Source organism: Aotus nancymaae, unplaced genomic scaffold (assembly GCF_030222135.1).
Source record: "Aotus nancymaae isolate 86718 unplaced genomic scaffold, 86718_ANA_hifiasm-v0.15.2.pri h1tg000011l, whole genome shotgun sequence".
In the NCBI taxonomy this organism is placed as follows: domain Eukaryota; kingdom Metazoa; phylum Chordata; class Mammalia; order Primates; family Aotidae; genus Aotus; species Aotus nancymaae.
The window spans coordinates 32,831,668-32,858,102 of NW_026988422.1; the positions used below are offsets into that span (position 1 = coordinate 32,831,668).

Genomic DNA, 26,435 nt, shown 5'->3' on the forward strand with positions numbered 1-26,435 from the left:
GGTTCTGAAGACACTTCTTGAGGCCACTTCCTGTCTCTCCACTTTCTTTCCCTCTCCGTTTTGGTGGGCTGGTGAGTGTGCACTTAATTTTGCTCTCTTTAATTGTTTTGAATTTCTCTTCCATTTATGCCATATACCGAAGTGGCAGGCCTTTATTTCAAGCCGGCATTGGAGTGTGTGTGAGTCGCAAGGCGATTAATTTAGGCTCTGTGGAGGTTGAAAGAAGACAGTGAAATGCTCTGCCTGGCTTGTTTCCACGTGGGCCTCTGCAGTACCGGGATTTGCCTTCTTTCTCTGAGTCCCGGTGACCCAGGAACAATAGATTCTGCTTCATGCGTGTGGTCTTGGAAACCGCCCGGCTTTATTTCGCTGGGAGGGAGAGATACTGTTATCATCCCAATGCTGTTTTGATTTGTATCTCCCTGCGTGAGGTCAGATCTCGGGAGAAGGCATTCAGCTCAGTCGATTTTTTTTTTTTTTTTTTTTGAGACGGAGTTTCGCTCGTTACCCAGGCTGGAGCGCAATGGCGCGATCTCGGCTCACCGCAATCTCCGCCTCCTGGGTTCAGGCAATTCTCCTGCCTCAGCCTCCTGAGTAGCTGGGATTACAGGCACGCGCCACCGTGCCCAGCTAATTTTTTGTATTAGTAGAGACGGGGTTTCACCATGTTGACCAGGATGGTCTCGATCTCTTGACCTCGTGATCCACCCGCCTCGGCCTCCCAAAGTGCTGGGATTACAGGCTTGAGCCACCGCGCCCGGCCAGCTCAGTCGATTTTAATTCTCCGGAGAGTGTGTTAAGAGGGCCCAGGTCCTTACCAGGTTTGTGAAAGCTGCAGCGGATCTTGTCTTTTTCCTGGCCTTAGCTCAGATCATTTCGGCTTTCTTGGTGAACCTGGGCAGCAAACTCTGAAGACAGATAAGCCCTAAGAGGAGCTCCTAATTTTTAATGTTGCCACAGTGGTGAATGTGTCCTAAAAAGCTTTGGAAAAAGATCCGGGGACCTTAGTTTAGGGCAAGCCTCTAGATTCAAATTCCAGCGCCACGGTTTACAGCTCTGGTGACCTTGGGAGTAGCAGTGAGCCATTCCCAGGCTTAGCTTTCCAAGATCAGATAAAATATATAAAAACTAGGCCCTAGTTGGTGTGTAATAAATGTTAGGTACCTTTAGAAGTAAGCAGCACTTATTTTCCATAGTATTTTGGATATCTGTTTTCTCATAAAAAGTTTTGTCTAGTGACCTCGAATGTAATTTCACTGCATTCCTTTCTTTTGATAAATGTTAGTTTTTATATGATGTATGTGTTGGGTATCCTTATAGATAGAAAGCATGAGAAAGACAAATAAACCAGTTAATTGAATGTAGTAATAGGCATTTGTAGGCCTCCCATAATTTTTATAATTCTCAAACGGTTATAATTGATTTTTTGAATAGGTAATATATTCACATGGTTCAGAATTCAAAGGAAATCAGTTTCTTATCTCCTTCCCTAAGCCATCCAGTTCCTCTCTCGCATAACAGTGTTACTAAGATATTTTATGCATGTAAGCAAATATGTGTGAGTATCCTTCCCTTTTTCTATATCTACTCTACTATATGTCTTACTTTTTCAACTTAATAATTCCAAGAGTAGTGTCCACATTCTTTATAATGGTAACAGTATTCTTTAAAAAAATTTTTTTTAAAAATATTTTTTATTTCAATAGGTTTTTGGGGTATAATGGTAACATAGTATTCTACTTTGTGTACATGCCATAATTTATTTAGCTTTTATCAGTATTTGGATAGTTTATGATCTTGATATTTCTCCCTAAATGAATAACTTTGTAAATAAGTCAGTTGGCATATAGGCATTTCAACTGGGTTTTGGCATATTCTTGTTTAAAGAGAATCTAGATTTTTGCACAGCTTCCTATTTATGTTTATTTTGTACACATAGTGGTGATTAGAAACCAATCAATACTTTAAATGTCTTGATTGAGCAGTAAAGGATTTTCTACTGAAAGCACAATCATCTTGATGGCTTTTATGTGGGTATATATTTATCCACTTTGGTTTGACTAGGGGATGGTTTATCTTGTTATGAGCACGTGTTTTTTTTAATCTTTCTTTATTTTATTTTTTTGTTTCTTTGAGCACATGTTTAATGTTGGGAAGAAGTGACAGCAGTGGCCAAGAACAGCCAAGTCATCTGTATTCAAAGGGGCAGAAGGGGCATGCTTTCAATGTTTTCTTAGAAAATGTGTGCTGGATATGCCCCTGAACTTATGATGTTGAGGGAGTAGACCCATTTTAATGTTAAGTCAGGAAAAGCTGAAATATGTTTTAGGATATAGATATGCAAAATGAAAAAGGAGACTGGGAATTTCTCCAAAGCTGTTTCAGTCTTAAGAGGCTTAGTTCTGGTTTGTTAGGTGGTAGTTTTGTGAGTTGGGAAAAAATTAGGTTCTTTCCAATGGAAGCCTCCTTTTGTTAAGAAGTAACTTTATGGCGAGGCACGCCTGTTAATCCTAGCACTTTGAGGGGCCAAGGCGGGCGAATCATGAGGTCAGGAGTTTGAGACCAACCTGGCTAACATGGTGAAACCTTGTCTCCACTAAAATGACAAAAAATTAGCAGGGCTTGGTGTTGAACGCCTGTAATCCCAGCTCCTGGGGAGTCTGAGGCAGGAGAATAGCTTGAACCTGGGAGGAGGAGGTTGCGGTGAGCCGAGATCGCGCCATTGCACTCCAGCCTGGGCAACGGGAGCAAAACTCCGTCTCAAAAAAAAAAAGAAAGAAAGACACAACATCTTGGAGTTGGAAGGGCCCTTATCAGTACTATATGAGTGGCCTTTCTGGCTTCTGGGCTATTGTGAGAGAATAAATTTTTGTTTTTGTTAAATTTATATTTATTGTAGATTCATGGGGTACATATGCAGGTTTGTTACAGGATATATTGCATGATGCTGAGGTTTGGGCTTCAATTGATCCTGCCATCTAGGTAGTAAACATTGTACCCAATAGAAGTTTTTCAGCTCTTGCTCCTCTCCCTCCTTCCCTCCTTTTGGAGTACCTAGTGTTTATTGTTCCCAACTTTATGTCCCTGTGAACCCAATATTTAGCTCCCTATCCAAGATTTAGCTCCCACTTATAAGTGAGAATATGCAATACTTAGTTTTCTGTTTCTATGTAAATTCGCTTAGGATAATGGCCTCTAGCAGCTCCAGTTGCTGCAAAAGACATGATTTTTTTTTAATGGCTGTGGAAAAGTGTGAAATTTTTAGGCAGAATACTTGCCTTTCTACTCATTAGCTGGTTGAGCTTGGCCAAGTAATAGAAATAACATATTAAACATTTAACTCCATGCCAGCTACAGTGTAAAGTATATTTATTACCTCATTTAATCTTCACAGAAGTTTTAAGAGGTAAGCAGTATTTGTTCTCATTTTACAGAGGTGACAACTGAGGTTTAGAGAAGTTGCATGACTTAACCCATGGGCACAGCAAATACACAAGAGAGCCAGGATTAAAATCTAGTTTTGTATTATTTCAAAATTTATTATTTTAGGGAATCTTAATTAGTGCAGCTATTATGGAAAACAATATGGAGATTTCTTAAAAAATTAAAAATAAAACTACCATATAATCCAGAAATCCCAATTTCTGGGTATATTCAAAGGAAGTAAAATTAGTGTCAGCGATACCTACACTCGCATGTTCATTGCAGCATTATTCACAAAAGCCAAGATAAGGAATTGACCTAAAGGTCCATCAACAGATGAATGGATAAAGCAAATATGATACCTTTTTATAGTGGAATACTATTCTGCCTTTAAAAGGAAGGAAATTCTGATAGTGGGAAATAAAACTCAGAGTCTGTTCTGATAGCAGTGCCTTATATAACTATCTCTAAAGAAAAGTATGCCAAGCTATCAGTTTAATATTTACTTCCTATGAACAAAATTTTATATTGTTTTCATTTGTTTCAGGTTGAAGATGAAATCCACTGAGGATGAAAGGCCTGGCTCTTCAGCACTCTGTGTGCCAGTTCAGAACTGGTCCATCTACAGACTCCCTGAAAATCAATTGGGCTTGGATTTGGACATTCTCAATAGAAAGGGTTAAAGGCTAATGGGACGTAAAGCCTGGTACTTGAATTTTGATCAAGATAAACTGTCTTAAGTTCTCTTCACTACATGTATGTGTGTCTTTTCTCTCTAAAAAGCTCAGCCTAGAGATTCTTTGAGTTACCATTGTATCCTGTAATGCTAGGTGGCACTGTGTAAATTGGAATAGAGTCAAATGGCATGGTAATTAAATCTTAACACAGTATCTGCTGATTTAGTATCAATTTGTAGTTTGTATTAGGCCTTCATGAAGCATCTGTTCACACATATAAAATGTACTTTTTGGCTACGAACACCAGTACTTTGAAGTGATTACTGCCCGCAGTCAACAAAATGTTGGGATCATTGATTGTTTACGGAGCATTTACAAAATACTTAGTAAATATGAAATGTCCTTTGTATGGTGGAATGAACTTGTCGAAGCATGCATGACTAGAATCCTGCAGGGAGCATTACACGTTGGGAAAGTTATCACATATTTAACATCAGGTTTTATGTGCTAGGCTTTGTGCTGTGTGTTAAAGACAAAAAGGCCAGGCCTCTTGCGTTTTGTTTGTGAGTTGAGATTAATAGAGAAGTTGTTCCTTTCAACCTATAATTACCCTGTAGGAGGTTTTTTTTTTTTTTTTTTTTTTTTTAAATACCCAAAGAGTCACCTCATACAGGCGGTTTTTTTTTTGTTGTTGTTAATTTCTTTTTTAAAAAAATTTATTTTAGGTTTGGAGAGATCAAGGAGTTTTAAGGTTGACATCGTTAAAACTGTAGAAACCTTTCCCACCATGTCTTGCTTCTTGTCTACATTCTCTTAGTTAATCTTGCATCCTCTTGATCTGAAAACATTTTACATAGTGAAAGCAGTGTTGAAATACAGGACAAGGATGGAGTAAAATAACATTTTGATCATATCCGTCTGAGATATTTAAAAAGCTTCAGTTTCTTTCCAACCTACTGAGCTAGTATGTCATTGCATTACATTTTAAAGCAAACTATCTTCTTTAGCTCTGTTTATTTCCAGTAGGAAGTACCATGATGAAGTAAAAAGACTATGGAGTTTTGATGTTATTGAATTTAAATCCTAGCTCTTACTAGTTAGGTGACCTTAAGGAAATTTATTTAATTTTTTTGAGGCTCCATTTTCTTTGTAAATAGGGGGTCGTAAAATTGGAATGATACAAATTCTATAGTGCTTAACAAATAGCATTTCTTTTTTTTTTTTTTTTTCTGAGAATAGGATTTTTTTTTTTTTGAGACGGAGTCTCGCTCTGTCACCAGGCTGGAGTGCAATGGTGCAGTCTCGGCTTACGTAAATCACTTAAATCCCTGCCTCCTGGGTTTAAGTGATTCTTCTGCTTCAGCCTCCTGAGTAGCTGGGTCTACAGGCTGCACCACCACGCCCGGCTAATTTCTGTGTTTTTAGTAGAGATGGGGTTTCACAATGTTGGCTAGGATGGTCTTGATCTCTTGACCTCATGGTCCGCCCACCTGGGCCTCCCAAAGTGCTGGGATTACAGGCGTGAGCCACCGCACCCAGCTTGACAGATAGGATTTCTAAAGAATGATAGCCACTGTTTTATTTCTGTCAGCTTATTTTAGACCCATCCTTAAAGGCACTGATGTCCAATGGAGCCTTCTGTTAGGATGGAAATGTTTTATGTTTGTACTGCCAATATGGCTATTGAGTAATGTAATGAGACTATGGTAATGGAGAAATTTAATTTTTAACTCTTAAGTGGTACTTATTGGACATGCAACTTTAAGGTCCACTCATGACCCACTTTTTTTGCTTCATGAAGCCTTCCTTGACCAATGCTACTTCTTTTCTTAACCTTACTTTCTTTCTACTACTTTTTTCGTGGTATGTTAATTTCTGAGTCTTGTCTTTCTGGCTATATTGGATCTGAGGTTATGGATTTTTTTTTGTTTTTGTTTAAGATGGGGTTTCACCATGTTGGTCAGGCTGGTCTTGAACTCCCGACCTCATGTGATCCGCCTGCCTTGGTCTCCAAAGTGCTTGGATTACAGGCATGAGCCACCATGCCCGGCTGAGGTTATGTATTTTTAAATCTCCATGTTGCTGCATGAAAAAGAACATAATGATACAAGTACAACTGTAGTATTTTTAGTTAACAAGTTTTAGATGATCATTACAAGTAACACAAAAAATTTTCTAGCTAGTAATTAGGTGAAGAGTAGGGAATAGTGTGAAGGTTCGCTGCAAAGATAAACTGTGTAACTAGTATGTATTTGACCTGAAAGTTCAGATTACACTCAAACGCTGGAAGAGGAAATTGAAGCCTCTTTCTTACATTGCCATTTTGTGGCAGACTTGGGTTCCAAATGATACTAATTCAGTTTTCCTGTATAAAGGGAAGATTTTCTTCAGATTATTTTGACAAAGGATTACAAAGAGTAAAGTTTAAATACAGTCCAGCATTGGCTGAAATGAAATTGAAACACACTTTGAAAGAACTGACTATTTTGGATATTTCCTCATTTATCTGAATCTTACAAGTTCTTAATTCCTTCCTTTTGCATAACTGTTTTCTTTTTATTTATTTATTTATTTATTTATTTATTTTTTAAAGATGGGGTTTCACCATGATGGCCAGACTGGTCTTAAACTCCTGACCTCAGGTGATCCACCCGCCTCAGCCTCCCAAAGTGCTAGGATTACAGGCGTGAGCCACCACGCCCAGCTGCATAACTTTTCTTACTATGAGGCTGTTGACTTTTATAGCCTTTCAGAAGTTGGTTAGACTATTGTACAGTTTTATCCAAACTTGTAAATTTATACAAAATTAAGCTAGTGTAGAGGTCCTACTCTTTTTTTTTTTTTTTTTTGAGACGGAGTTTCGCTCTTGTTACCCAGGCTGGAGTGCAATGGCGCGATCTCGGCTCACCGCAACCTCCGCCTCCTGGGTTCAGGCAATTCTCCTGCCTCAGCCTCCTGAGTAGCTGGGATTACAGGCACGCGCCACCATGCCCAGCTAATTTTTTGTGTTAGTAGAGACGGGGTTTCACCATGTTGACCAGGATGGTCTCGATCTCTTGACCTCGGGATCCACCTGCCTCGGCCTCCCAAAGTGCTGGGATTACAGGCTTGAGCCACCGCGCCCGGCCTTTTTTTTTTTTTTTTGTTAATTTTTGTTTTGAGACAGAGTATTACTCTGTTACCTAGGCTGGAGTACAGTATCATGATCACAGCTCACTGTAACCTTGAACTGCTGATCCTGACCTATTCAATATTGAGCTTGGGCATTTGATGACATTCTCTAAACAGATGAGTCAATAATTTATATTACTGAATGGAGAGGCAAATAAAGTTACTCTAAATTTCTTGTGACTTGGTGTGTAGAACATGCTGGTGTGAGTTGTCATATAATCATAACGTTTGTGAATTTACTTATTTTTTTAATTTTCCAGAGATGATCTTAGGTAATTGATAGATCCCGTGGTTCAACTTGGTTTCTAGATAGAAGCTGGATTCATGTGATGCCAGATGTAAGTGTAAGAGCAGAATCTTCATTTTTTGCCTCGTTTGAATTTCTAATCACCTAGCAAGACTTGGGACTCAGTGTTATTAGTGGATGGAATTGATAGTTGAAAAAATCCCCAGTTTTAACCTTAAGAGGATTTTCCTATTTAGGGATGAGGAGCCAGTGCTGGTTTGCCCTTCACCAGTCATTTACAGTTTGCCATGATGAAATGCATGTTAAGTCCGTGTTTCAGCTGATCAGTCTGATTAAACACATGCTCTGAGCAGACTAAAGCTAGGGGCAAACACCTACAATTGAATTCTGCTTGTTGAAATTTTTACTGAGATTTAGCCTGTAATCCCATGTAATTCTTTTTGTTTTGTTTTTTTGTTTTTTTGAGGTGGAATCTCGCTCTGTTGCCCAGGCTGGAGTGCAGTGGTGTGATCTCGGCTCACTGCAGCCTTCACCTGCTGGGTTCAAGCGATTCTTCTGCCTCAACCTCCCGAGTAGCTGGGACTACAGGCGTTTGCCACCATGCCCGGCTCATTTTTGTATTTTTAGTAGACATGGGGCTTCATCATAGTGGCCAGGCTGGTCTCGAACTCCTGACTTGGTGATCTGCCTGCTTTGGCCTCCCAGAGTGCTGGCATTACAGCCATGAGCCACCATGCTCAGCCAATCCCGGGTAGTTCTTAAATCTTAATAAATTACCAATTTGAGACTAATATTTTGTTGTGCTTTGATCTTTTGTGATATCTCTATATCCCCAAAAAATCACTTTTGTGAGTTAAAACTAGAGTCAGGAATCCTTAATCTAAAAGTTCAAACACTACAGAAAAAGCACTGATAACTGGTATAGTTCTATTAGCAATTTAGCCTGGCAGTTTTCAACTAATCACTATTCTGTTAATCTATATACATAGATTAAGGGAAACACAGAGTTGGTTCGATCAATTTTGTGAAGACTATACAATACAATACTATACAGTCACTTAAAAGTTATGATACAGGTTTATGTTTATTGAAATGGAATGGTATTCATGACACATGAAAAACAGGTTATGGAGCAATATGTTTCTGCTTAAATATTTTTATATGCATATGTTTGCTTAAGAAATCTAAAAGGATATATATGCTAAAATACTAGGGGTTATTTTCTCTAGAATTGGATTCTACAAGTAATCTTGTGTCATAAACTTCTATTTTCTAATTTTATTGTGTATTCATGTATTGTAATATAGTAAAAGTAATTTTAAGTAACGTAAGACAAGCTTATATTCTTTACCCGTGCCTGCATTTTCAGCAGAGAATTAGTTAGATATAAGGGTGAAATACAGGAAATACAAACAACTCAATGTTATATCAGAAGAACTTGAAATAATTTTTTAGCTTTTTTTGTCTTTTACAGAAGTAAAATTTCAAGAGACCAAAACCAGATCTGAGTCTCCCTGTTCCATTCTGGACCTCTTTGGTGCTGTAAATCCTTGATCTACAGTAGACAATTACTGCGTTTTATGGTAAGGCTTAGGTTGCGATTGAGAAGCTTTGACATACATGAGTCTGAAAATTCAGTTTTATGATTTCACAGCTAGCTGCTAAGGTGCTGTAAATTTCATTTTTAAAAGTCAGTTGATCCCAGGCATGGTGGCTCATGCTTGTAATCCTAGCACTTTGGGAGGCTGAGGCAGACAGATTATCTGAGCTCAGGAGTTCGAGATCAGACTGGCCAACATGGTAAAACCCCATCTCTCCTAAAAAAAAATACAAAAAGCTGGGCATGGTGTGGCATGCAACTTTTAGTCCCAGCTACTTGGGAGGCTGAGGCAGGAGAATCCCCTGAACCCAGGAGGCGGAAGTTGCAGTGAGCAGAGATCGCACACTGCACTCCAGCCTGGGTGACAGAGCAAGATTCTGTCTCCAAAAAAAAAAAAAAGTAAATTAAAGATGTTGAGAAGTAGCATTGTATAGTGGTTATATATGGGTTCAAACCCATGCTCTGTCACTTTACCAGTTATGCAACATTGGCAAGTTTCTTAATATCTGTGTCTTAGTTTTATATTTTAGAAGATGGCAATAGCATTTGACTCAGGATGGTTATTTTGAAGATTAAATTAGTTAAGGTGTGGGTAAAGCATATATGATAAATGCTCAATTGGTGTTAACTATTTTGTCACCAGAACCATGTGTATATTTATTTTAGATACTGTACTACCTGGCAATTTCTGACATCTGCATAATAGATTGACAAAAATTCTTTGTTTTGGCCTGGTATGGTGGGATTTTGGGAGGCTGAGGTGGGCAGATCACCTGAAGTCAGGAATTAGCCTGGCTAACATGGTGAAACCCCGTCTCTACCCAAAATACAGAAATTGGCTGGATGTGGTGGCGTGCACCTGTAATCCCAGCTACTTGGGAGGCTGAGGCAGGAGAATTGCTGGAAGCTGGAAGGCAGAGGTTGCAGTGAGCTGAGATCGTACCACTGTACTCCAGCCCAGGTGACAGAGCTAGACTTTGTCTCAAAAAAAAAAGAAAATTCTTTGTTTTTATTGCTTATATATCTTTCTGCTAATTAGACTACCCCTCATTACCTTCACCCGGGCCCTCAAAACTTAATTTAAGTTTTAGAATTAGTCATAGGCACTATCGTGTGTATCTTTATATAATTGTTAGAAAAACATTTTCTTTAGTTGATTAATCTTGGTTTTGGTACTAACTTGTTATCTAGTTTGTGATTTTCCCTTGCTAGATCAGTTGATATTTAATGATTCTTTCTAGTTCTTACTTAGATGTAATGATTTCTCTTATAAGAGTCCTTTGATGTCTTCATTATTACTTAAAAAAATTTTTTTTTTTTTTTAATATAGAGACTGAGTTTTGCCATGTTGATCAGGCTGGTCTTGAACTCCTGACATCAGGTGATCTGCCCGCCTCAGCCTCCCAAAGTGCTGGGATTACAGGCATAAGCCACTGTGCCTGGCCTATTTTTTTTTTTTTTTTTTTTTTTGAGACAGGGACTCACTCCATTGCCCAGGCTGGAGTGCAGTGGCATAATCAGGGCTCACTGCAGTCCCAGCTTCCCAGGCTCAGATAATTCTCTCACCTGAGGCTCCCAGTAGGTGTGACCACAGGCTACTATGCCTGGCTAATTTTTTGTAGAGATGGGTTTTTTTTTTTTTTTTTTTTTTTTAATTTGAGAAAGAGTTTCGCTCTTGTTACCCAGGCTGGAGTGCAATGGCGTGATCTCGGCTCACCGCAACCTCCGCCTCCTGGGTTCAGGCAATTCTCCTGCTTCAGCCTCCTTAGTAGCTGGGATTACAGGCACGCGCCACCATGCCCAGCTAATTTTTTGTATTTTTAGTAGAGACGGGGTTTCACCATGTTGACCAAGATGGTGTTGATCTCTTGACCTCGTGATCCACCCTCCTCGGCCTCCCAAAGTGTTGGGATTACAGGCATGAGCCACCGCGCCCGGCAGAGATGGGGTTGTGCCATGTTGCCCAGGTTGGGATGTCTTTATTTTTTATAAACGTGTCTTAAGTTAATGTGGTTGGAGGTAAACTTTGATGGCTGTTCCTCTCACTGCTTGGAGCCTTAGGCAGTGGGATTTTGATCCATCATATATAAAAAATGTCTTATCTTCACTCAGGGCACCATGTGGACGGGCTGGCTGTCCGTTAGTGCCTTCTGAATGTTGCGGAGTCAAACAATTACTAAACAGGTGGTGATTCTAGATTAAGAAAATGTACCTGTGATTAAAAAAAGAAGCAGCTTAGTTTCAGAACACAAGCGTATAGTAATTAGATAGCTCTCATCTAGCACTACGAAAGAAAGCTGTGGTCAGTTGATTCTGGGAGTTACTGAAACATTATACTCTAAAGTCATTCACGGTTAAGTTTTAAATGGTTTACTCAGTTTTCTAGAGCAGTTGTTCACACACATGTCCGGGCAGTTTTAAAAATACACTTTTTGGCTGGGTGCGGTGGCTCACACTTGTAATCTCAGCACTTTAGGAGGCCAAGGTGGGCGAATCATCTGAAGACACAAGTTTGCTACCAGCTTGGCCAATGTGGTGAAACCCTGTCTCTATTAAAAATACAAAAATTAGCCGGGCGTGGTGATGCGTACCTGTAGTCCCAGCTACTCAGGAAGCTGAGGCAAGAGAATCTTTTGAACCTGGGAAGGGGAGGTTGCAGTGAGCCACTGCACTTTAGCCTGGGTGACAAAGTGAGATACTCCATCTCAAAAAAATAAATAAATAAAATTAAAAATTAAATATATATATGTATATATACACATACTTTTCTTCGCAGTATGAAGGTAGATAATTCTTCAAGTTAAAGATGGACTTTTCTCACCAGAAATGGCTTCATAGAATCAATTTGCAAAAATGTAAGAGGTGGCAAAGGAAAGAATAAAATGATATTTTCATTTTCTTCTGTCATTCTTAGATCCTTTGGTAGATTGTAAGCTCCATGAAATCAGGATACCTTCCTTTTACTTAAGGCCTGTCCCAGAAGAAATACCAACAAATATTTGCTTATATACTAACTTAGTCTCTGGGTGTTATTCTTGGGATGTGTGCTGAAGGAGACATGTACAGAACGTTCACTATAGTATTTTTAATTGTAAACCTAGAATCAATGCCTATTATAAGAATGAGTGCCAAAACAAACCTATTTATGTGAGGAACAGATACATAAAAGCTTACTGGTATTTAGTAGGAAATCTTTTATTGTTAACATGTTTTTTACAATCTTATTTGATATTTATCATTGACTTAAATTGCACATACCATTCAGGTATGGTTAAAAACTCATTTCTGCTTTGTACTGAAGTATTCTCAATTGTTTTGGCTCAAGTATACTGTCCTATATGCAGTGTTTATGTCCATGATGGTATATTTAACATGCAAGGGATACAAAATAAAAATCCAAATATGAAAGTCGGATATACTTAACTGTTTTTGTATTGAGATTTGATACTCGTGGTTTTACCAGAATCTCACAAATGGTATGCAACTGTTATCACTTGTATTGACCAGAATATGAAACCTATTCTTTAGATTAAGATTCTTGAAATTGCTTCATCAATAATATACATTTCATGAATGTTCAGTAGTTTCTCTAAAAACAGTAAACAACTGAATTAAACCATTTCACAAATGACAAGAAATATGTTAGGTCTTCAGGTTGTCAGACTTTTCTGTTGCAAATCTCAACTTTTGGCTATAAAAACAAGGTATGAAAATAAACAGTGAGGAAGTTACTTCTGTGTGTTAAAATATAGCACAACCTACTACTTGAAACTCAATGCCTTTTCTCCTTCATTACGGTATCTTCAGACTGCTTTTCTATATAGATTCTCATTGAAAGTGTTTCATATCTTTTTGAGTCTGGTTCTGTTGCCCAGGCTGGAGTGTGTGTAGTGGCATGATCTTGGCTCACACTGCAACCTCTGCCTCCCAGATTCAGGCTATTCTCCTGCTCAGCCTCATGAGTAGTTCAGACTACAGATGCCCACCACCACGCCTGGCTAATTATGTATTTTTTCATAGAGATGGGGTTTAAACATGTTGGCCAGGCTGATCTCGAACTCCTGATCTCAGGTGATCCCCCTGCCTTGGCCTCCGAAAGAGCTGGAATATAATTTTGTTATTCTGAGTAGTTTTGTCTTTGTGGTTGGTTGTCTTGTTTTGTATAGCCAATACAAATGATTAAGTATCATTTTAAAAGCAAAGGAATTACAACATTTTGAATATTTTGATGTATATTGTATCCTTTGCATCGTAAATATAACCTAGGAATGTAACCAGACTACCACTTCCATCAAAGAGTGAAGTTGTTGGAATGTTTGCTTTCTTGAATGTTGTGGTCACTCTGGCCTTCACAACTCTTATTGTAAGTTATTCAGACTCTTTATGTTAGGAAGAATGCATTAAAGATTTATATATGAAAAGCAAAACTTTAAAACTATTGAAAAGCAAGAATATGATATTGGAGTAGACGTAAGTACAAAAAGGAAAAGTTGGTAAATTTGTGTACAATAAAATTCAAACTTATGCTTACATGCCACCATTTAACTGTTAAATGACTCCATAGAAATCAAGAAAATCATCAAAGGATATGAACGGGTAAATCACAGATGAGAATCCCTGAGTAGTCATTCAGATGAAAAAATGCTCACTCTTATGAGTAATAAAATAATTGTACATTAAAACACTGAGATACCATTTCACTGTCATCAGATAGACACCAATGAAATAAAACAATTGGACATGTCTGCATGTTGCTGAATTTATAGCATTGGGCTCTCATATACTTTGCTGGTGGCAGTGAAATTTATGCCTTTACTTTGGAGAGTGGTTTGGCAACATTTAGTTGATTTGAAGTTGCTTATATACTAACCCAGTCTCTGGGTGTTGTTTTTTGAAATGTAGTCTTGCTTTGTTGCCCAGGCTGGAGTTAAGTGGAATGGTCTCAGCTCACTGCAACCTCTGCCTCCTAGGTTCAAGCGATTCTTCTGCCTCAGCCTCCCGAGTAACTGGGACTACAGGCACGTCTCACCATGCCTGGCTAATTTTGGGGTTTCACTATGTTGGCCAGGCTGGTCTTGAACTCCTGACCTCATGATCCGCCAGCCTCGTCCTCCCAAAGTGCTGGGATTACAGGTGTGAGCTCTGGGTGTTATATTCTAGAGGAAGTTTAGGCATGTGTACTCAAGGAGACATGTACAGAATGTTTATTGCAGTATTGTTTTTAATTGTAAAAACCTGTAATCCATGTCTATTAGAAGAATGGATAAATAAATTGTAGCGTATTTGCAGTACATGGCTGTTAAAATGAATTAATGTGATGTATGTATTAACTTTGATACATCTCCCAGGAAGTGATCATATTGCAGTACAAAGGGAATTGGCTAGAATCACAAAGTTAGGTACTAGTCAAATTAGAATATTTTGCATTTTTGAACTTTAAATGAGTTGTACCTTTTTTTGTATTTTAATATTTCTACATTTGGCATAGTTAAAACCAGACATTACCTGGGTGCGGTGGCTCATGCCAGCACTTTGGGAGGCTGAGGCAGGCGGATCACGAGGTCAGGAGTTCGAGACCAGCCTGACCAACATGGTGAAACCCTGTCTCTGCTAAAAATAAAAAAATAAGCCGGGTGTGGTGGTGTGCGCCTGTAATCCCAGCTACTCGGGAGGCTGAGGCAAGAGAATCGCTTGAACCCTGGAGGTGTGAGCACAGATCAAGCCACTGCGCTCCAGCCTGGGCATTAGAGGGAGACTCTGTTCCCCCCATCCCTGCCAAAAAAACCACAAAAAATCCAGAAATTGCACAGAAGGCTCAAACAGCCAAAAACAGATGTTAGGGAGTACATGGTTTATACATGAAGATCCCAGTTTTTTGAAACTGGTTTATACCAGAATTAAGTTACTACTTTAAAGCTATCAGAAGATATTTTAGGACATGTACAAGGACCTAAATACTCTGAACCAGTTGACAAAACTTGCAGGAAGTTGCATAGTTTGGACAGTTTTTGTTTGAAGGAAAAAGGTTTGGCATTATGGAGTCACTACTCAGAAAGGGGTTTGCAGGGTTAGATGTTCATTGTGTGGCTGATTGCATCTGTTACTAATTCATAATAGGATCACAATATCTGGAAGGATGGCTACAAAAGAGACGGCATTAGGCCTGGCCTGGTGGCGCACGCCTGTAATCCCAGCACTTTGGGAGGCCGAGGCAGGTGGATCGCTTGAGGTCAAGAGTTTGAGACCAACTTGGCCAACATTACGAGACCCTGTGTCTACTAAAACACAAAAATTAGTGGGGTGTGGTGGTGCGTGCCTATCATCCCAGCTACTTGGGAGGCTGAGGCAGGAGAATCACTTGAACCCAGGAGGCCGAGTTTGCAGTGAGCCAAGATTGTGCCACTGCACTTCAGCATGGGAGACAGAGTGAGACCCTATCTCCAAAAAAAAAAAAGGACATAGTTAGCCTGAGGACCTTTCTAGCTCTCCTATTGAGGTAAATTTTTAATGTGAATTCTAACAGATCGATGTAGATTAAGCAGAAAATAACTACCTAAAGCAGCTGCTATAGGTAAGCACAGAAGAGCAAAAAAAAAAAAAAAAAAAAAAAAAAAAAGGCAACAGCATTAGAGTAGAACTGGCACAGTGCAATCATTTAAACACGGCCAGCTGTTCCAGGAGAGCACACAGGTAGAGCACCTCAAAGTTGTGTCACTCAATACTATCGTTTAATTATTTTTTTTCTGATGGAGTGTCACTCTAGTTACCCAGGCTGGAGTGCAATGGCGTGATCTCGGCTCATTGCAACCTCTGCCTCCCGGGTTCAAGTGATTCTCCTGCCTCAGCCTCCCGAGTAGCTGGGATTACAGACAGGCACCCGCCACCACGTCCAGCTAATTTTTGTATTTTAGTAGAGACGGGGTTTCACCATGTTGGCCACGCTGGTGTCGAACTCCTGACCTCAGGTGATCACCCGCCTCAGCCTCCCGAAGTGCTGGAATTACAAGCGTGAGTCACTGTGCCACGCCCACTATCGTTTAAAGTTCTGCAGTGCATATTCATAATGCAGACTCAAGGAAAATTATAATTTCCTTAAATATGTATGGAGGATGTGTGAGAGCTGGAAAGATGTCTGTTCCAAGTTGATTAAAAATAAAATGGTGGACTACGTCAACATGGAGGTGCTAACTGTCCAATTAGAGCTGCCACACCGTTTCTGGGAACTTGTGATTTTTAGGAAGCCCAAGCTGTGCTCAGCAACTCCCCACTGCCTGGCAGGTCCCAGGATGCTTCGGGGCAACCTCGCGCTTGCGTGCTCTGGCGTAGTTCCCTGACGCCCTCCCGCGCAGAGAATCCTGGAATCTTCGCTTGTGGCGCTGTGGAGGTAATGGAGTTTTTCCGCGGTTTTTCTTTCAGTCTCAGATTGAGTATTATTTGTTATTATTATTGTTGTTATTTTCTCTATTAACGACAGAAAGCTGGCCGAAAATTTCAGAGTGTAATTTCTGTGGGTCTGTTTCTCTAAAACGTGCCCTCACGCATCTCGTACAGCCATTAGATTGGCACTTACTCCCGAATCTGGTGGAAGATTCGGAATTAGCTGCACCTCTCGTGCCTGAGAGAGGGCTCAGCTTCAAAGCTTCCCAGTTCCTGTGCTTCCTCTGTGCCCATTACCCTGCCGGACGTAAAATAGGCTTCTTAACTGTGGCTGCCAGGTGACATATCTGAGGAAACTCACTCAGCGAGGCTATTGGGATAAAGGTGTCCAGGTCTCTAGTTTCCGGTCCGAGTGTCCGAGTGTTCCTGTTGACCCGGAGGACCCAAAGCACCATTTTTTTTTTTTTTTTTTTAAGGCAGAGTCCCAGGCTGGAGTGCAGTGACACAATCTTGGCTCACTGCAGCCTCTGACTCCCGGGTTCAAGCGATTCTCCTCGGCCTCCCTAGTAGTTGAGATTTCTGGAGCCCACCACCACCCTGGCTAATTTATGTTATTTTTAGTAGAGATGGGTTTCACCTTGTTGGCCAGGCTGGTCACGAACTCCGGTGATCCGCCCACTCTAGCCTCCCAAAGTGCTGGCATTACAGGCGTGAACCACCACGCCTGGCCCAAAGCAACATTCTTGACAGAATTTATCAGTTGATAAATGTGAACGTTTACTCTTGGTGTATAATTGGTGTGTCACTCATTTTATGGCTTGTTTTGGCATGTCCAGAATATTGCTGCACTTAAAAAATGTTTTCAATAGAAGCATAGCATTGAATAGTGCAGTATTTATATTAATAGGTGAAGGTTTTTTTTTTTTTTTTTTTTTAAGATGGTCTCTGTCGCCCAGGCTGGAGTGCAATGGCACGATCTTGGCTCACGACAACCCTTGCCTCCTGGGTTCAAGCGATTCTCCTGCCTCAGCCTCTTGAGTAGCGACTATAGGCTCACGCTACCACGCCTGGCTAATTTTTTTTTTTTTTTTTTTTGAGACAAAGTCTTGCTCTGTGGCCCAGCCTGGAGTGTAATAGTGCGATCTTGGCTCACTGCAACCTCCGCCTCCCGGGTTCCAGAGATTCTCCTGCCTCAGCCTCGTGAGTAGCTGGGACTACAGGCATGCACCACTATGCCAGGCTAATTTTTTTGTATTTTTTTTAGTAGAGATGGGGTTTCACCATGATGGTTGGGCTGGTCTCAAACTCCTGACCTCAAAGTGATCCACCCGCCTTGGCCTCCCAAAGTGCTGGGGTTACAGGTGTGAGCCACCGCACCTGGCAATTTTTGTGTTTTTAATAGAGACTGGGTTTCAGCATGTTGGCCAGGCTGGACCTGAAGGGACCTGCCTATCTCAGCTTCCCAGAGTACTGGGATTACAGGCGTGAGCCACTGGGACTGACCCACATATATATTATTTTTGACTTTGGTAAGATTTGTAACCACCTGTGTCTTTATCCTTAAAATATTTTTAGAAAACAGGACAAATGAGAAGCACAATTAATACTGTTGGGCAACAAATCAATATATCAATTATAATAAATAAAATGAATCTAATAAAATGTGTTCTATTTTATCATAAAAACATGCATGTTATATTTATTTTTTACTTGTTATTTATTTTCATTGCAATTTAACTTACTTGACCTTTTTATTTACCACTTATTAGGACTCTCTTCAGCTTCTGGAGACCTCACTATCCTATTATGTCTTTGTGTGAAGACATGCTGCTTTGTAATTATCGAAAGTGTCGCATCAAACTCTCTGGCTATGCATGGGTCACTGCCTGTTCTCACATCTTCTGTGATCAGCATGGCAGTGGTGAGTTTAGTCGCTCACCAGCTGTCTGTCCTGCCTGCAACAGTACCCTTTCTGGAAAGCTAGATATTGTCCGCACAGAACTCAGTCCGTCAGAGGAATATAAAGCTATGGTATTGGCAGGACTGCGACCAGAGATCGTGTTGGACATTAGCTCCCGAGCACTGGCCTTCTGGACATACCAGGTTAGTGCTTAGTCTAGTTTCTCTTGAGAGTATAATTTAAGGCATTCGTGGGAGTTTCTAGTGTCTTTTCTTCATTATTTTCTATTTATTTTTTTATGAGTATATGGGAAACTTTCTTTTTAATGAATTGTTTTATTTTCAAAAGCAATAATGTTTATTGTTGAGAATCACAAGGAAGAAAATTAAAAAAGCACTCATAATTCCATCACTCGGAGATAACCATTGTTGATATTGCACACACATGCACACACACTTATACACTCTCTCACACTCTTCTATTCAAAAGTAAGATAATACCATACATACTGTTTTATTGTTAGAGTTAACAATATATTATATCTGGTATGAATTTTTCTTTTTTTTTTTGAGATGGGATTTTCTTGTGTTGCCCAGTCTAGCCTCTTAACTCCTGGGTTTAAGCCATTCTCCCACCTCAGCCTCTTGAGTAGCCTGTGCCCCACTTGGTATGAATATTTTATTAAATATTTTTCCATAAACTATTCTATAATCATGTTTTAATGGTTATATTGTATCATAATTTATTTCTAAGTTATTAAAATGCTATCATGAGCATTCATCAAATACACATCCTTAGCTTTTTCCCTTTATGATTTCTACTTTTGGCATTTCCTTAGAAAGACCTCCCTCTGGATAACTTTAAGCATGTCCTCGAATATATGGTTATATTTTACATGTATACTTACACTTTTTTTTTGAGACAGAGTCTTTCTCTCGCCTAAGCTGGAGTGCAGTGGCACGATCTTGGCTCACTGCAACTTCTGCCTCCCGGGTTCAGGCAATTCTCCTGCCTCAGCCTCCTGAGTAGGTGGGATTACAGGCATGTGCCACCATGCCCAGCTAATTTTTGTATTTTTAGTAGAGACGGGTTTTCACCATGTTGGTCAGGCTAGTCTCGAACTCCTGACCTCCTCGTGATCTGTACACCTCAGCATCCCAAAGTGCTGGGATTACAGGTGTGAACCATTGCGCCCGGCCACATATAAAGTTATACTTCTTAAGGATGTTTGTCATCTGTCAAGTAACTTTTTATTATATTTTTCTAGGTAAGTTATTTCTCTTACATGCTCCTGTATTTTTCAACTCCTTTGGTTAAATACCAAATAGTGTGTTTGCTGGCTTATATGGTAAGAGTATGTTTACTTTTGTAAGCAACTGCCAAATTGTCTTCCAAAGTGTCTGTACCAATTTACATTGCCAGCAGCAATGAGTGAGAATTCCACGTCCTTGCCAGAATTTGGTATTGTCCATGCTCTGGATCTTGGCCATTTTAATAGGTGTATAGTGGTACGTCTTTTTAGTTTGCATTTCTCTGATGACATGTGATGTAGAGCATCTTTTCATATGCTTTTTTGCCATTTGTGTGTATATATATACACACATAAAAATACACAGACACACACACACACACACACACACACACACGCATATATCTATATATATTTTTTGTTGTTGTTGTTTGTTTGAGATGGAGTTTCATTCTTGTTGCCCAGGCTGGAGTGCAACAGCATGAACTCTACTCACTGCAACCTACACTTCCCGCGTTCAAGTGATTCTTCTGCCTCATCCTCTCGAGTAGCTGGGATTAAAGTCATGCACCACTATGCCCGGCTAATTTTGTATTTTTAGTGGAGATGGGATTTCACCATGTTGGTCAGGCTGGTCTTGCACTCCTGATCTCAGGTGATCTGCCTGCCTCGACCTTCCAAAGTGCTGGGATTACAAGTGTGAGCCACCGCGCTCGGCCATTTGTGTATGTTTTTTTGGTGAGGTGTATGTGAAGTTTTTGGTCTGTTTTTAAATTGTTTTCTTATCGTTGAGTTTTAAATGTTCTTTGTATATTTTGGATAGCAGTCCTTTATCAGATCTATCTTCTGCAAATATACTCTCCTGATCTGTGGCTTGTCTTTTCATTCTCTCACAGGGCCTTTCACAGAGCCGAGATTTTTAACTTTAATGAAGTCCTGCTTATCAGTTTTCTCTTTGATGGTTTATACCTTTGGTGTATTTTAAAAGTTGTTGCCAAATCCAAGATCACTTAGATTTTCCCCTATTATTACCTTCTGGGAGTTTCATAGTTTTGCATTTTATATTTAAGTCTGTGAACTATTTTTAGTTTATTTTTGTGAAAAGTGTAAGGTCTGTCTAGATTCATTGGGTCCTCAGTTTTTTGCTGGTTCTTAGTTACTTGCCTCTTGGACCTTCCTGACATAGCTGCTTTCTTTGTCAAAGCCAGCAAGGGAGAGTGTCTCCTAGTAAGACCTTACAGTCTTAGGTAGTAAACTCACGAAGTGACAATCTGTTACATTGTTTGTAGTATTCTAGTCACAGGTCCTGCCCACATGCAAGGGGACAGGGAGTTACACAAGGGTGTACGTACCAGGAGACAATGATAATTGTTTTAGAGTCTGTTCTTCATGCTCTGGATTACTTGAAAAATGGGATTATATTTCTTAAAAATCTTTGAAAACCATGTCATGTATTAAATTAAGACAAAAACTCAGTTCTTCTGGTGGTATAATGTTAGTGGTTTGAGAGTATTCTTCCAGACTTTTTTTCTATGCATTTAGTAACATAACTTACTGTTTTCTCTAATTCCCTCATTGTATATACTGATTGCTTCTTAAACTGGGTTCTAAATGTTAAAATAACATCCCTGTATAAGCATCTTTATTTTCCTTTTGTGTTTGTGTAACATTTTATAGTATATAACTTGGAACCCAATACCTTAAAAATCCTTTCTTTTTTGGAACCAGGTACATCAGGAACGTCTCTATCAAGAATACAATTTCAGCAAGGCTGAGGGCCATCTGAAACAGATGGAGAAGATATATACTCAGCAAATACAAAGCAAGGATGTAGAATTGACCTCTATGAAAGGGGAGGTCACCTCCATGAAGAAAGTGCTAGAAGAATACAAAAAAAAGTTCAGTGACATCTCTGAGAAACTTATGGAGCGCAATCGTCAGTATCAAAAGCTGCAAGGCCTCTATGATAGCCTTAGGCTACGAAACATCACTATTGCTAACCATGAAGCCACTCTTGAACCATCCATGATTGCACAGTCTGGTGTTTTTGGCTTCCCATTAGGTAAGAAAGGACATGTGATATCCAGTATCCATTCTTTAAATCAATGATTTGTTATACTGCTCTGCCCACTTCCAAGCTAAACTCCATCTCAAAAAAAAAGAAAAAGAGAGTATAGGCTCTGAAAATAGTGTAGGGATATTGACCAAATTACTTAACTTTCTGTGCCTTCTCATCTGTATAAAAGAGGGACTAATACATACCTCATAAAGTTTTGTAAATTATATGAATTTATATAAAACACTTACACCCTAGCACTTAGGAATCAATAATGGCAGCTAATAACTATGTGGCTTTTAATTTAACGTAGCAATTTTTGCAAGCTTTCATTTTGCAGAGATTAACTCTGCTCAAATTAAAGCTTTAATTTAAATGTAAGCAAATAAAATAGATAAAAGTGATGATGTACAGGTTGAAACATGGGTGAAGAATTCATAGCCTACCACTACTCAAGACCCTTATAATCTCCACTGAATGCTATAGGACAGTACAATGTAATATTACTTCTCAGGGCCCCTGTGCAACCTTTCATTCCCTAAGCTACGTTTCCTAAAATTTGATTATAGCAAATGACATGAAATGAAATAGCATACTTATTTGAACGGTTGCAGTAATCTGACTTTTTGCCTCTAATTTCTTTTACTTTCCTTTTTTTTTTTCTTGAGATGGAGTTTCCCTCTTATTGCCCAGGCTGGAGTGCAATGGCTTGATCTCGGCTCACCGCAACCTCCACCTCCTGGGTTCAAGTGATTCTCCTGCCTCAGCCTCCTGAGTAGCTGGGATTATAGACATGTGCTACCATGCCAGGCTAATTTTGTATTCTTAGTAGAGACGGGGTTTTTCCGTGTTGGTCAGGCTGGTCTTGAATTCGTGACATTAGGTGATCCGCCCACCTTGGCCTCCCAAAGTGCCGAGATTGCAGGCATAAGCCACCATGCCTGGCCCAGAGCCTATACTCTTAACCATTTGCTATGCTGTGAGAAGGCCATCTTTCAAATTTTTTCACCTGCCAATACCGATTGTACAGTTTTTAAGTTATTGTCAGTTTGGTTGTTTTGTTCTTTTGTTTATTGATTTTTTTCATTTATCAAATATTTAGCAAATATGTTTCATGTACCAGGTTGTTAGGTATGATCCTAACCAATGAGGATATAAAGATTATCCAAATAGGATTCCTTCTTTCTGGAAGTTCACAGTCTAACATGATGCCACCATCTCTTTTCCGCTTGTTAGGTGCCTTGCAGACGGAATAAATCTCAATTCTTCCTGAGTTCTGTTCTTTACAACAGAATCCGGTAGATTTTTGCAATGCTATTAATGGAAATTGTTTTTGGCATACAAAAAAGTAAAGCTTCTTGTGCTGGATTTTCCTAATACTCATTTTTGGATATTTACTATGGGCTGAGGAAAAAGGTTTAGTAGGGGAGGAGATGATGTTTTAGAAAAGGTATGAGGTGGTCAGGTGTGGCCTAGCACTTTGGGAGATTGGGGTTGGAGAATCACTTGAGCCCGGGAGTTCAAGACCAGCCTGGGCAATATAGTGAGATGCTGTCTCTGAAAAAAAAAAGAGAGGGGACAGGTGTGAGGTGATGAGCAGTATCAGATAAAAGAAAAAACCTAAGTTTCTGCTTAACTTTCAGTTACTTATATAATGTAATTTAGTCAGAGTGTTACTGTAAATGGGCATTATAGATATACTTATTTTTTTTCTGCCACTGTCCACATTTGTCTTTTTTTTTTTTTTTTATATTCAACAGTTCTTTTCCATTCCTCCTTTTGTACACACTTAATTTTTTTATTTCCTGCTACCACTGTTAGCTTGAAGGATATATAGTCAGCATTTACCTTTAGTTGCTTGATCCTTTAAAACCTGTAAAAGCCAAGGAAGGGTTCAGTGGAAGTAGTTAAATGTTCATTTAATCAGATCTATAATCTGCTTTGTCTTAAGCCTGTGCTAATTGGTATTGGATCATGGTATATGCTGGTATTTCATAGTTATATTTTTTCTAGAATGTTTATTGCAATTTTTTTTTTAAAAAAAGTAACCTGGGGCAAAAGATTTTATATGTCTGTTTTTTTCTAAGACAAATATTGGAGAAAAAAATGTATATTTATATATATATTTGACGATTCCTCTGAAGTAAATTATATAGATAACAAATGAATAAAATTATGATACTATAAATTCTAGCTGTATTAGAAGCATGTTTCATTGTGTCAAATTACTTTTAGTGATAGATCATGCTACCATTAGAAATTGAGTCACAGTATATGCTATAGTCAGAAGATAGAGTAGGGAATATTACTGTCTTTTTCTTATCCAATATTAGGTCTGTATTTTATCCATCTCGTAGGTGTTGAGCTCTGTTAAAATTTTTATTGAATACCTTTTGTCGTTTTGTTCCTGAAGATCTATGAGGAGATAGATGCTTATGTTTTTCCCCTTTTTCCCCCCTAGGTAACAACTCCAAGTTTCCTTTGGATAGTTCACCTGTTCGAAATCAGCGAGATGGAGATGGAGATTTTCAGTTCAAACCATTTTTTGTAGGTTCTCCCACAGCACCTGAACCCAGCAACAGCTTTTTTAGTTTTGCCTCTCCAAGTCGTGAATTAGAGCACCAGCAAGTTTCTAGCAGGGCTTTCAAAGTAAAAAGAATTTGAGCCAGTTACGGTTTCAAGCACCTGTGATCCCAGCTACTTAGGGGGTTGAAGCTGGGAGGATCACTTGTGCCCAAGAATCTGAGGCTATAGTAATCTAAGATCATGCCACTGCACTCCAGCTTAAGCATAATAGAATGAGACCCTGTTTCTTAAAAAAAAAAAAAAAAAAAAAAAAGTTAAAAGTAATTTAGCCAACTTTACAGAATATTTCTACGTTCACCTTCAGTGATTTCATTTAGCAAATACTTTTCTGGATAAGACTCCTGAAGCTGCCTTGTGCTTTTAAGTCTCTGAAGTTGTCTTCACATTATCAACATAACCAACTCATTAGCAGTGGGGAGTGGTTTAGAGTCTGGTTTTTTTGTTTCTATTATTTAAAGCATGAGCATTTTATTAATCTCTATTCCATTGTGAACTGCTGAATTTTCATCCCTAGTGAGAAGGTTACAACAGCATTTGTTTCAATGGATAACTGTTGCTCTCTGGGCTGTTTCTGACTGAGCTGTGTTTATGCCTTAAGTACCTGTGTTATATGCTACATGTCACTTAGACTTCTGGTATTTATACATGTCTATGTATGTAAGCATATTAATTTCCAGTGATATTTTGCTGTATTTGCCAGTATGTTTATATGAAAATTTTGGTCTTGGTGGGTGCCGTGTGGCTTATTATTTGGGTATGTGTATTTATTTGTATATATTTATGTATTTACCTTTATATTAACTTATTTGGAGGTATGCTTATGTCAGTGTATGAGAGTACAGTTTGATGCGTGTATGTTCAGTCCCCATTTGTATTTAAGAATAACTCACGTTGCTAAAGTTATTTTTTAAAAAGTTGATTTTTTTGGCGTTTATGGTTGGCCCTCTATCCACACGTTCTGCCTCTGCAAATTCAGACAACCATCTATCAAAAATATTCAAGAAAAAAATAAAAAATAATAATCTAACAATAAAAAATACAAATTAAAAACCAATACTGTATAACAACTATTTGGATAGCATTTACATTGTAGGTATTATAAATAATTTAGAGGTGATTTAAAGTATTTGGGAGAATCTGTAGGTTATGTGCAAATACGATGCCATTTTATAAAAGCGACATGAGCAATCCAAGGTTTTTGGTATCTGTGAGGGTTCCTAGAACCAGTCCCCCAAAAATACCAAAGGATGCTATTTTAAAATAAAGCTATTTCTTTCTTTACCTTTTTGTCAACTGTTGCCTTGGGTTTACTTATTTAGGAATGCACTTCTGCCGAAAGTTTACCAATGTGTTACTGCTCTCAAGAGATTGTATTAAAATAATTTAAAAGATTAATTCTTGTTTTCCTTTATTAAGTAGTGAGCATTTCTGACTATTATTATGCACATTATGTTATGCATTTGTTTAAAATGTAGAGCCATAATAGAAATTTGAAGGACATTCTCAGTAACTTGTTTTTTGCTTTCTCATGATGCCTTTATTCCATTCTTCTCATCCTTCAGGTAACCATGTTTATTAGATCTTGATTTAGGCTTCCAGTGTTTCTTTTTTCTTTCTTTAAATTATACTTTAACTTCTGGGGTACATATGCAGAACGTTCAGGATTGTTACATAGTTATACACATGCCATGGCCATTTGCTGCATCCATCACCCCGTCAATCTACATTAGGTATTTCTCCTAATGCTATCCCACCTCTACCCTTCCACCCACCGAGGGACCCCAGTGTATAATGTTCCCCTCCCCTGTGTCCATGTATTCTCATTGTTCAACTCCCACTTATGAGTGAGAACATGTGGTGTTTGGTTTTCTGTTCTTGTGTTTGCTGGGACATTCTCAGTAACTTTATGTCCTGTTACAGGAAAGACTTGAAAACATACTGGCTGGGGAGACAGAACATCTGGGTTCTGGTTATGGTTTTTTCTACTTAGTTTAAACTTTCTTGGACTTAGTCTCTGTATCTGTAAAATGAAGGATTGAATTAAGTTATCCTTATGGCCTTTTCTAACTCTTAAATTTTATGATTGATTCTTACTAGTTTAGGATGTGTTAACAATGGAATTACCCTAAATGCCAAATCCCATTGTTTT

At 38.9% G+C, this 26,435-nt stretch overlaps 1 protein-coding gene and 2 non-coding genes across 7 annotated transcripts; all 3 read left to right on the forward strand.

Moving 5' to 3' along the window:
* Nucleotides 1–25,681, forward strand: CCNB1IP1 (cyclin B1 interacting protein 1). Of its 5 annotated transcripts, none has more exons than XM_012465631.3 (8): nt 1–71; nt 3,971–4,179; nt 7,532–7,609; nt 8,993–9,101; nt 16,356–16,502; nt 18,265–18,598; nt 21,373–21,706; nt 24,162–25,681. In XM_012465631.3, the coding sequence occupies exons 6-8, from the start codon at nt 18,302–18,304 to the stop codon at nt 24,362–24,364; spliced, it is 834 nt and encodes a 277-aa protein (XP_012321054.1). In that variant the 5' UTR covers nt 1–71; nt 3,971–4,179; nt 7,532–7,609; nt 8,993–9,101; nt 16,356–16,502; nt 18,265–18,301; the 3' UTR covers nt 24,365–25,681. The 5 variants fall into 5 exon arrangements, with proteins under 5 accessions (XP_012321054.1, XP_012321062.1, XP_012321081.1 ...); XM_012465639.3 differs by having other exon boundaries at nt 16,397–16,502; XM_012465658.3 differs by having other exon boundaries at nt 3,971–4,129.
* On the forward strand, nt 7,798–7,874 carry LOC135274482 (small nucleolar RNA SNORD126). Its single transcript, XR_010342304.1, has one exon. It is a non-coding gene; the product is annotated as a small nucleolar RNA SNORD126 (small nucleolar RNA).
* LOC135274472 (small nucleolar RNA SNORA79) lies at nt 11,146–11,293 on the forward strand. Its single transcript, XR_010342295.1, has one exon. It is a non-coding gene; the product is annotated as a small nucleolar RNA SNORA79 (small nucleolar RNA).
* Nucleotides 25,682–26,435: the final 754 nt, after the last annotated feature.